The sequence below is a fragment of the Schistocerca piceifrons genome, chromosome 2 (assembly GCF_021461385.2).
Source record: "Schistocerca piceifrons isolate TAMUIC-IGC-003096 chromosome 2, iqSchPice1.1, whole genome shotgun sequence".
NCBI classification, from domain to species: Eukaryota; Metazoa; Arthropoda; class Insecta; order Orthoptera; family Acrididae; genus Schistocerca; species Schistocerca piceifrons.
In genome coordinates this window covers 798,078,844-798,091,236 of record NC_060139.1, presented here as the reverse complement: position 1 = coordinate 798,091,236, position 12,393 = coordinate 798,078,844, and the positions used below count along the sequence as shown (strand labels likewise).

Below are 12,393 nucleotides of genomic sequence, written 5' to 3'. Positions count from 1 at the left end.
GACAAGCGAGAAATTGGGGCTTAATGTAGATAGCACACTAAATTCTTCACCTACAATGATGCCCGTTGAAGCTATTGATGTGCATTTGCGTTTTTCAGATTCATTTTCAGGTGCATCCGAGTTGATGTTTTTGAGAAACAATCCTCATTTTCATACAGTAATTACAATACGTATGCATAATAATGCCAATGTTAGTCTCATTTACATCTGTTAATGTGATTTATGCATAAACGGAGATTTTATTATGGATTCCAGTAACCTAAAATGTATTTAAGTCACTTAGAGCCATGTTGATAGTACTAGGCGATCAAACAGCGCTCAGGAAAGAAATTCCCGGAGAACTACGACCAAGAACCGCAGTCCAGCCAGTTCTAATAAAATGCCGAAATTTTCGAAGCAGTCATTAAATGGAGGCGAAATTATTCCTTGGAAACAAACTCCACTTGTCGGGGAGCAATTGCGAGGCATTGACATTGACACCGGCCATCCTGTCGAATACAACACTGAGACTCTTGCACTTACTTCCGGTGATATTACTATTAAGGAAACAGTTGAGCTTAAATTAGCTAGAGATCTTATGAGCAGAGATGGAAGTTTTCGCTTAAACTCTATTTGCAATCCTGCTCCATCCCTGGTCGGGGTAGCAGCTGGAGTAAATGTTACCTCATCCGTTAGTAATTCATACTTATTATCGATAATTTCTGACATTGGTCATCCTTTTGTATGTGGTGGCGCTGGAGTTTATGATGTTTGTGTGTGTGTATGCTGTCTTTCGGCCTTTGCCCTGCATACCGAGGTTTTAGATTTCATTCCACATCGCTCTCTCTCGCTACATTTGTGCCTTAAAAATGGCAGGGAGTGCACCTTGCGAGATATCGGTGGTTGTCGAAGACGTCAAGCGGCGGTCGAGTTCCTGTAAGTTCTTTGAACATTGTATGTGACGGGAGAAATTCGAATTTCACAATAACTTATGTGTATTTTACGGCTGCAGTGCACCGCCTCACTTTGTCATAATCCCCCACCACCCATCACCATCAATCGCCTTGAGTACCAGTAAATATATCTGTTCTCCAATTTGATGTCGTTTCGTGGTATTTCCCTTTGATGTTAAAGGATATGACAGGTTCCGAGAGCTGATATACGATATCAGTTGTTTCTCTTGTTTATAAGTATTTCTCACTTTTATCACACATAAGACGAGCTTCTCTTCGGTATAGCCACTGAGAGAGTTGTCACAGTTATTAAGACACTGCACTCGCGTTCGAAAATGCGGCTGTCAATTGACGTTTGGCCATACACATTCAGGATGCCCTTGGATTCTCTATACAATGGACTCGCACTCGGGAGGACGAAAGTTCAAATTCCCGCACAACCATTCAGATTCAGCTTTCCCGCACTTTCCCTATAACAGTGAAGGTAATTTCTGGTGTGGTTCGTTAGCAAAAGACCGTCCGAGTCCCTTCCTCCAGCCTCTCCCAATAAGAATTTGTTTTGAGTCTAATGATGCAGTCGGCTTCCTTCCTAAGTCGCCTTGACAAACACCTTCGGAGCTGATTTCTTTCCTCATTCCATCTTACTGATCTCTTCGTCGACGAGACATTAAATCCGAGCCTCTCTTCCTTCAGTAAACCTTACAATCATTTGGCGTACGGCATTTTGCAGCACACAACAGCAACGTCAACCAACTACCTAAGAGGGCTGCTGACACTATTGTACAGGGTTTATCGTGATTAACAGGCACGGCTGAAAGTATACCAAAATAGAAGCGAAAACGTTGAGGAAATTTGAGTCCGCAAACGAGACTGGTACGTGCCACCATTGAATTCTGCATGAAGTTATGTCGTATCTTCTACAAATGGATTTAAAATATAATATTTTGGATTAAATCCCCATATTGTTGAGCTCAAGTTTCACCCGTGGCCTACCTTAACGTTCGAGGCAGTGCTGAAAAGTTATGCCTCAGAATTTTTTGTTCTGTTCTCATTAAGAGTTGAGGTATTTAAGTCATGCATATTACTCGGCCGACCTTCCCGCTTCACTGACGTAAGTTGTAACCCTTTACCACTAGAGGGCTCCGAATTGTAGCGTGTAACGTCGCAATTTTCCGCGTAACTATGTCAGTGGGTGAGAGACATTCACAAAACCGAAAGGCCGAATTCGAAGAGCTCGTCCACAGATGTAGCACCCTTTCCTTCAGCATGACAATGCCACACCACACACCAGCTCTGCGACATCTGCAGCAATTCGACGCCTTGGGTTCCCTGTCGAATATTCTACATACAATCCCAACTTCGCTCACCCGATACAAAAATTAGATAACTTCTTCGAGGATTTCACTTCGACAGTGACACGAAGTGATGGGAGCAGAGGTGACGCTGTGCTTCAGTCAACAAAGTCAAACATTGTACATTGACGGTACCAACAAACTGTTCTCTGGGTGGAAGAAATGTGTTCGTCACCAAGGTGACTATCTTCAGAAATGAATATGTAGCAATGAAGAATAAATTTTGCTGCATTATAAAGGCTCTAATAGTTTTCATAAAAATATTCGGAGGTATTAATTTTAGCACGCCCTCGTAAAATACAGTTCTACTTCAGCATGTTAAGGTTTGCAATTCATTGGACTCTCGTACTTACCTGTCATTGACGTATTTGGACGCTAAACTGCTCTCGTCAGTGGGGTGAGTTACGAATTCTTTCCAATATCTCGCGTTTACGCTAGATTTGAGCTATAAAAAAGTAAAGTCCTAAGGGATTATTGGGTGAGAGATCCCACGTTCGGAAGCGGGAGTCGGAAAGATTTCCATTCCTCCCTTTTCCACGCGTATATGGAGAGGTGTATCTTATGTGTATTTCTTCACTGTAGATGAGTTTAGCGGCCTTGGGTTTAGTGTTATGTTTGGGATGTGCGATGGTGGTGATCATGATGATGATGATGATGATGATGACTGAAGGAAGAGGGTGAAACCCGGTGCTGGCACATAGCGTACTGCTCTCCAGTGGCACCCAGTGTGCGCCGTCTTAGCAAGCCCATCTCATGGACAGATTACCATCAACACCGTAATCTGCCCTTACTTCATGAGACTGGTGATAAGGAGCTTTACATCACCAACTCTCCTCCCCTCGTAAGCCAAATATTGGTACCGAAAATTTCATCCACCACAAGGATTCGAACAGCCTTACCTCCGGATCGAGAGCAAGTGCGCAAGCATGCGTTAGCGACATCGGCGACGGACACTACTTCATACCTCAGTCAGTGGTGGCTCGTAACTACACATTCACAGTATTATGGACCCATGTTCACTAGCTATGTTGTGTTTCTACAGTGGGTAGACGTAAGGGCTTACTTAATACCTCGAAAACATAAATTTACGTTGTTAATTTTTTGGTTAAGTGCAGGTACAAATCCGTAGTCTCGGTACAAATCGTAGTCGTCTCGCTACAGTACCTTATTACGCCACTAGATCAGTCAAAACAAAGAGACTCAGGCTGTTTCTAAAGTGGAGTATCGTGTGCTAATTAGTTTCCGGAAGCAGCGGAATTGTTTCAGCTGTATTAGAATGGACCACACTGCTGAAGAAGTCAGTTGGTTTACCCGGACGCAACTGCAACATTTCCACTGCTGCAGAATACGAATTTACCGCACGTTACTCCACTTTGGGCTGCACCATTTTTGCCTCTTCAATTGGCGTTTCATGGTAGTGTGGCGCGGGGAGTTCACTATGTACCAGAATTTCACGATCCTGCAAATAAACAAAAAATTAATTACGTAATTTTGTTATTGTCCAGCCGATAGTTAAAACAAAATTGTCGAGGCTTTCGAGTCCACTTATTGACTGGTCTTGGGGTCCTAGACCTACATTTCGTCACCGAAAGTGGCTCGCACTGTCGAAAGTTCACCCTCCACTGCTGGCGACAGTCTGTTAATCACCAGAAGTGGAGGTTGAACCTTTGACAGTGCCAACTACACGTGCTGACGGAATTAAAATAGGAAAAAAATCGTTCAACAAATGTAAGCCGAAGATCCAGAGCCAAAAGCCAACAAGCAGTACCATAGTTAAAACTCTATGACTAACTGTAAGACTAGTCGGCCCGGTTGGCCGTGCGGTCTAACGCACGGCTTTCCGGGTGGGATGGAGCGCCTGGTTCCCGGCACGAATCCGCCCGGCGGACTTGTGTCGAGGTCCGATGAGCTGGCTAGTCTGTGGATGGTTTTTAGGCGGTTTTCCATCTGCCACGGCGAATGCGGGCTGTTTCCCATTATTCCGCCTCAGTTACACTATGTCGGCGATTGCTGCGCAAACAAGTTCGCCACGTACACCACCATTACTCTACCACACAAACATAGGGGATACACTCGTCTGGTGTGAGACGTTCCCTGGGGGGGTCCACCGGGGGCCGAACCGCACAATAACCCTGGGTTCGGTGTGGGGGCGGTGGAGGGGTGAAGTGGAGTGCGGTAGTCGTCGTGGGGTTGTGGACCACTGCGGCTGTGGCGGTGACGGAGCCTCTCCGTCGTTTCTAGGTCCCCGGTTAACATACGATAAATACAATACATACAAACTGTAAGATTAACGTATACTTTGACACGTAAAAGCCTTCGCTGGCAGTGATGATACACCCTGCATAAAACTTTTAAGCTCGTGTCTTGTCAGCCGAGCAACAGCTTCGTTCTGCTGCATCGTTCTGGCGAGTTTCCAACTTATCGTCTTCTGGCCAAGTAGAAAACTAGCGCTAGGGTTACATCGAGACCAATGAATTATTGGGTGATAAATCGGGAAGATGAAATTCGTTGGAAAGATTCTCCCCTATAAAGTGTTGTTGAGAGATCTTTAAGTTGTGGCGTGTAAGCCGGGTGAGCACGTAAATGGGAGGGTCTGCAGACGGCCCGCCTTGGAGGAGCACCGCGCGCCGCCATGATGTGTGGGCAGGGTCGGCCGGTTAGCGTTGCAGCCGGGGGCCGCGTTTGGCTTGTGCGCAGGACGGGGCCCGTGGCCGAGCCTCATGGGCTCCACTGGTGGATGTGGCGGGGTGTTCCAGAGCTGGTGAAGCGGTCGCTGCTGACCCTGCAGGTGGTGGCGGCCGAGGAGCTCGAGGCGCTGCACCGCCTGCTGCACGTGCCCGAGGAGGTGGCGCTGCGGCTGGCGGACGCCGAGCACCGCCTCTTCTACCAGGTGCCGCCCATCGACTACCTGCGCCAGGTCACGCTCGACCTGGGCTCGAGCAGCGGCAGCCCCAGCAGCGGCGAGCACCAGCAGCAGGCGGGACCGGGACACGGCGCGCAGAGGCCCTCCGTGCGCAGCCTCATCAAGCGCTTCAACGAGGTCAGTGCCTCGCTCTGGTCATCCCTCACCTTCTGCTTACAGAGGAGGTCAACTTTCTGTTCAACTGCCCGCCCTATAGCTAGCACCAACTCCTGTATCCTTCACCACAGCCTCTGCCCCATCCTTTGTATTTTCCTCCTCTCGGGTGGACCGACAAAGCACCATGTCATTGTTCTCTTATTTTCTTCCAGCACTCTTTCATCTGATCACTGTGTTTTTCCTTGCTGACTCCTGATCACTTCAGACGAGTTCATTTTTTCGCTCTACTACCTTCAAATCCTTACAAATTCAATACTTCTTCTCTAAACACTTCTCTGTTAGATGATTCTTCACCTTCTGTTCACTGCTCTGCAAAACGTAAGGACAAGATGGAGCCGGCCGCTGTGGCCGAGCGGCTCTAGGCGCTTCAGTCTGGAACCGCGTGTTCGCTACGGTCGCAGGTTCGAATCCTGCCTTGGGCATGGATGTGTGTGATATCCTTAGGTTAGTTAGGTTTAAGTAGTTCTAAGTTCTAGGGGACTGATGACCTCAGATGTTAAGTCCCATAGTGGTCAGAGCCATTTGAACCATTTGACAAGATGAACAAAGTAACACAACATATTAACAACACGATGGAAATGAAGGAAAGTGCGGGAGCATCTTGCCAAAGGTATCCTGATCGTCCACAGAAGGTTCGATGCCACATACCGCGAATATAGCGTCAAATGAGGCTGGGTTCTCAACACGAGGGAGTTGAATGGACAGGAAAAGACAACGTATGTCAATCAACGAGCAGTTACGGTGCACAGTTGTGGTGTTCTTCATTACAGTATGACCCAGAGACAACATTTGCACGACTTCACATATGGAAAAATGGTCGGGAAACTGGAAGTAGAACGAAGTGTGCCGAGTGCAGCCCAGGCGTATCGTATTGTTCACAATATTGATTCACGTGTGTGGGAAGCATTCGGAACTAAAGACACTGCTGCCCGAAGGAGAGTAAGTAGTCGACCATGGTCAGCTACAGAAGCAGATAACAACTATGTTGTACAACAGGATAGAATGTATCAACGTCAAACAGCGGGTGCAATTGTAACCACATTTAACGGGAGTGCAACGCACACAATCTCATGCTCCACTCTGGCTCGGTGACTAAACGGGGGTGGTCTCTTTTCGCGACGATCAGTTTGTTGTGTTCCATTGAGAGCAGCAGGTGGGTGTCACCGTTTGCAGTGGTGCCAAGAGCGGAGGGACTGGACCATCGAGGACTGGTGTCGCGTGCTCTTCCCGGATGAGAGCATATTCATTCTGAGTAGTGACTCTGGATGCACCCTTATATGGCGAGAATTGAGAACACGCAATGCGTCCACGATCATTCTGAAACATGTTCGTTTAGTTGGTCCATGTGTAATTGTGTGTGGAGGCATAATGTTGCACTGTCGTACTGTCCTCCAAATCTCTGAACACAGAGCACTCACCAGTCACCGTTACTGTGAGACTGTATCCTTCCCCGTGAAGGTCTTTTTAGGTGTGCATTCGGCCGTAACTTCATTTTCATGGATGACAGTGTGCGGCCACATAGAACAGTGTAGGTGGATTCGCTCTTGGAGAATGGTCTGACCTGCCCATTTCCCCCGGCTTAAATCCCATCGAGAACGTTTGGGAAGCGTTGGAGAGACGTACTGCAGAACGTCTACATGCACCAGCGACCGTCCAGCAGGTGACAACGGCGCCAGTGGAGGAATGGAAGGCCCTATCACAAGAAGTCCTTACCAGCCTTGCGGCCAGCATGGGGGCACGTTGCAGAGCATACAGTGCTATGCGTGGTGATCACTCACCCTAATAACAACCATTTCCCTCCTTTCGTTCAAAATGGTTCAAATGGCTGTAAGCACTACGGGACTTAACATCTGAGGTCATCAGTCCCCTAGACTGAGAACCACTTAAAACTAACTAACCTAAAGACATCACACATATCCATGCCCGAGGCAGGATTCGAACCTGCGATCGTAACAGCAGCGCGGTTCCGGACTGAAGCGCCTATAACCGCCTTTCTTAATTTCCAGGGGACCATCATGGTTCGCCGTGACTTTAGTGTAATCATTGTCTTTGAATAAAAGTGTCGTTTCTGTTCGTCTCATTACGTATTTTTCTTGGTTGGCTATTGGATTATACTGTACAGTTCTTCCTGTGTGGTCCAAGTTTCATCGAGCAACAACGCATCATGCAAAACAAAAGCCACTTTTGTCCTTAAGTTTTGCAGGCCAGTGTATTGCTTTCTTCTAAATCCCCCCCCCCCCCCCCTCATTTTCTCTCTCTCTCTCTCTCTCTCTCTCTCTCTCTCTCTCTCTCTCTCTCTCTCTCTCTCTCTCTCCTCCTTTTTTTGTGCATCTGACTTGTAGACTTTTTAACACTAAATGTTTGAAGATATAATTAACTTCTGTCTTGCATCCGGTATAAATTATCAGAAACACCATTTTTGCCATTACTTCTGATATGTTTACTCTGTATCGATAAATTGTATCATTACTTACTAATTTCCATAGTTTTTTGTTATCCTGATATTTTTGTGACGATTTGACTTTGTGCTATTCCTAATTTACCTAAATTGTACTTTAATGCTAGAAATTCACTTGCATATAGATATTCTAGCTTTACTACTATATTGTAATGCCTTAGTTTTTCGTTTTGATTGCAAATGTCTATAGTTGCTCCATATCTCCTTCCCATTTCATCTATCGTTTCCGAACTATTTTCTTATATTATCTATCCAAGACATGAAATTGATTGAACCTTCTCTATTTGGCCCTTACGTATTTTCAGAAATTCTGTTGCATTTTCAATGTTTGTTAAAAATTTCCTTTTCTGCATAAATGTTTCAGTCGGTGCTTGTATTACAGTAAATGTCCCGTTTTAAGAAAGTAGACTGCGCCATTGCTCAAGCACAGGCAGTCGGCGATCCAGGCACCCACAGGCAGCAGTGGCCAGATGGGTGTACAGTAGAGGAAGAAGATCGCTGACAGTTGGCAGCACTGTAGTCAGTTTTCGGCTACGAAGCCCTAAAGGTTGCAAGTGAAAACAATAGTCGTCTTTAGAGGTGCGACAACAATGAGGCTTTGCCACAGACGTACACAAAATCGCTTTTAGTGATTGACTGAGATAGACATGTAAAGCAGCCGTCCTAAGTCCACTGCAACTGTCAGGGATTCGTTTTTTGCCGTCTCTGTTACAGCGCACAGTCGTTCAACACTGTCCACATAATAGCACGTTTCCTATTCTACACTCTCGAGTGCCTGTTCACTGGCAGGTGGGCGCCCGCAATCAGAGGTGGGCCAGGCGTGGGCGAACTGCTCGTCCTCGGGCAGTCGTGGAGCCGGCCACTCACAAGCAGGGGACGGGCAAATGGCTAGGGCACGGGCAGCGAACGCTCTGCGAATTTCAAAAGCGTTTACTGAGGGAACTAGACCGAGCAAGTGCGATTGTGAAATCAAGTGTTTGACTTAAAAATCAGTCAAAGTAAAAAGAAACACTAAAATCCTAATACTTCTGGTTGTACAATTTCTTTTTATCCACAAGTCACAATTTTTTTTTCTCTCTAATCCGTTTGTTGCCGCAAGACGCAGATGCTCTTCAGTTTTGAATAATCAATCTGGGTTCTGGAGTTTCCATCTCCTTCTTGACAGAGTAAAGCTATTCAGAACAATATGTTGATCCACAGACATGATGTCAGCTGCATTGCGAGTAGATCAGAAACATCTTCTATATGTGCATCAAGATACCATCGTAACAGACTCGTGCAACTGTAGTATTTATTCGTGAAGAAAGTGCAATGTTTTAAATCAGTCGTTTTTAATTTCGTTTCAAAACGTAGCTACCTTAAATGGATCTCGAAAAGAAGAGCTAAATAATTTCACTTCAGTTCTTTACGTTACTCAGGTCCTGAATCTTTGTCTCAAAACCCTGACGAAGTGTTATAGTGTTTTGTTAATAAACCATGAAGCATATGTCTGGATGTAACTGGGGCGAGTGAGAGGTTGTACGCACGCAACAGAACAAGATGTGAATACAATGTAGTAAGGCCACTTGATTGGTGACCTAGGGCCGAAGACTGCCCAGAGGGCGAGCTGATAGGCGCCCGCAGGCGATCATGCCCCACAGCACATGAGTGGAACAGCCTGCTCTTCATACCATCGATACACCTAAATCCTCGTCCTAGCCTTCCAAAAATTCCATCCATCCCCTCTACTCCCCCTCAAACTGTTTACCTATTTGTAACCAGTAGCCGGCCGAGGTGCCCGAGCGGTTCTAGGCGCTACAGTCTGGAACCGCACGACCTCTACGGTCGCAGGTTCGAATCCTGCCGCGGGCATGGGTGTGTGTGATGTCCTTAGGTTAGTTAGGTTTAAGTAGTTCTAGGTTCTAGGGGACTGATGATTTCAGAAGTTAAGTCCCATAGTGCTCAGAGCCATTTTTTTTAACCAGTAGCTCCACAGAACCCCCTCCCCCCCCCCCCCCCCCCCCCCACGAGAAAGGGAATAGTTATAAAATGAACTGCCCTCATCTTGTCTCCATGACTTTTACGTCACTATTTACAATCATTGTATCCGGTAGCGCAAGTGAGCTATGGCAGCCAAGGTGCGTGGCCTGGAGCCGTTTCCGTATAGCCACGGTTTTGTGAGAGGCGAAAAAAAGAACACGAAAGGCCAAAACTAAAAGGGAAGAGCGGCAAAAGAAGAAGAAGAAGGACGAGGAGGGGAGAAAAATGAACTGAAAGGTACCTGAATGGGAAAGATGGTGCAGATCTGTAAAATGGGATCTTAGGGATATTCGGAGTGATCTGTATTTGGCAACAGTTCGTTAGGACTACAGAAGTGTTTGCTTCTTGCGGTCAGTTACTACAGTGAAGAGTCAAAGAAACTGGTACACCTGCCTCATATCGTGTAGGGGCCCCGCGAGTAAGCAGAAGTGCTGCAACACGATGTGCCGTGTCCGAAGTGGTACTGGAGGGAATTGACACCATTGATTCTGCAGGGCTGTCCATAAATCTGTAAGAGTACGAGGGGGTGCATTTCTCTTCTGAACAGCACGTTGCAAGGCATCCCGGATACACTCAATAACGTTCGTGTCTGGGGAGTTGGTGGCCAGCGGAAGTGTTTAAACTCAGGAGAGTGTTCCTGGAGACACTCTGTAGCAATTCTGGACGTGTGGGGTGTCGCATTGTCCTGCTAGAATTAGACAAGTCCGTCGGAATGCACAATGGACATGAAAGGATGCAGGTGATCAGACAGGATGCTTACTTGCGTGTCACCTATCAGAATCATGTCTAGACGTATCAGGGGTCGCATATCACTCCAACTACACACGTCCCATACCATTAAAGAGCTTGAACAGTCCCTTGCTGACATGCGGGGTTCATGGATTCATGAGGTTGTCTCCATACCCGTACGCAGCCATCCGCTCGATACAATTTGAAACGAGACTCGTCCGACCAGGCAACGTGCTTCCAGTCATCAACAGTCCAAAGTCGGTGTTGAAGGGCCTGGGTGAGGCGTAAAGCTTCGTGTCGTGCAGTCATCAAGGGCACACGAGAGGGTCTTCGGCCCCGAAAGCCAATATCGATGATGTTTCGTTGAATGATTCGCTCCTCGACACTTGTCGATGGTCCAGCACTGAAATCTGCAGCAATTTGCGGAAGGGTTGCACTTCTGTCACGTTGAGTGACTCTCTTCAGTCGTCGTTGGTCCCGTTCTTGCAGGATCTTTATTTGGCCGCAGCGATGTTGGAGATTTGATGTTTTACCGGGTTCCTCATACTCCCGGTGCACTCGCGAAATGGTCGTACGGGAAAATCCCCACTTCATCGCTTCCTCGAAGATGCTGTGTCCCATCGCTCGTGCGCCGTCTATAACGCTACGTTCAAACTCACATAAATCTTGATAACCTACCATTGAAGAAGCGGTAACCGATCTAATAATTGTACCAGACACTTGTGTTGTATGGGCGTTGCCGACCGCAGCGTCGTATTCTGCCTATTTACTTATGCCTGTAATTGAATAAGCGTGCCTACACCAGTTTCTTTGGCGCTTCAGTTTATGTGCGTGTTACTGACCGCGCTGTTGACGGCGCGTCAAACTCTCATCTTCACGCTGTATCACTCTCATAGGGGACTGTTAAACGCGGCCGCAGTCTCGCAGGAAGAATCCGTGGCTGTAGGGCAGACTGCCGGTTGGCGGCGGCGTCGCGTCGCGTCGCCCTCTGCGTTCATAATGTGATAACCCGGGAGCGCCCGGGCCATTACAAGAATTACGCTGGGGCGTGCGCTCGCTCAAACAGTGCCTGGTCTGAGCACGTAGTACTTCCGGCAACCCACATCCGGTGGGGAACTCGCCTCGCCGTTGACGAGGCTTGCGACTTGAGTAGTGGGAGGAAATTTGGCCAGGAGAATGGACACAACCAATTATCTAGACCACGCACTCCAGCGTCCGGCTCGTGCAGTGTTACTAGATGGAGGCAGTCATGTAGGAAGGGAAAGCTAACCAACCCACAGGAGAGACAATATCATCTCGTTTCATTCCCTGCACTGACCGGACGTTTCACAGTTATCTCCTATGACTTACCAATACTTATCAATTCCATTTTCCGTCTCTGTTTTAATATGGTCATAGTCATTTATTTTTACACTATCAGGTGATTTATACATCTTCATCTACATGATTACTCTGCAATTCACATTTAAGTGCTTGGCAGAGGGTTCATCGAACCACAATCATACTATCTCTCTACCATTCCACTCCCGAACAGCGTGCGGGAAACCGAACACCTAAACCTTTCTGTTCGAACTCTGATTTCTCTTATTTTATTTTGCATTCCTACCTATGTAGGTTGGGCTCAACAAAATATTTTCGCATTCGGGAGAGAAAGTTGGTGGCTGAAATTTCGTAAATAGATCTCGCCGCGACGAAAAACGTCTTTGCTTTAATGACTTCCATCCCAACTCGCGTATCATATCTGCCACACTCTCTCCCCTGTTACGTGATAATACAAAACGAGCTGCCCTTTTTTGCACCCTTTCGATGTCCTCTGTCTATCCC

General features: G+C 47.0%; 1 protein-coding gene across 1 annotated transcript in view; it reads left to right on the top strand.

Moving 5' to 3' along the window:
* Nucleotides 1–12,393, top strand: part of LOC124775864 (1-phosphatidylinositol 4,5-bisphosphate phosphodiesterase epsilon-1-like) — a 447,016-nt gene that overhangs the window by 200,557 nt on the left and 234,066 nt on the right. The window contains exon 5 of the mRNA XM_047250697.1: nt 5,041–5,324. Within this exon, the coding sequence (XP_047106653.1) occupies nt 5,041–5,324 (284 nt within the window). The remainder of the gene's footprint in view (nt 1–5,040; nt 5,325–12,393) is intronic.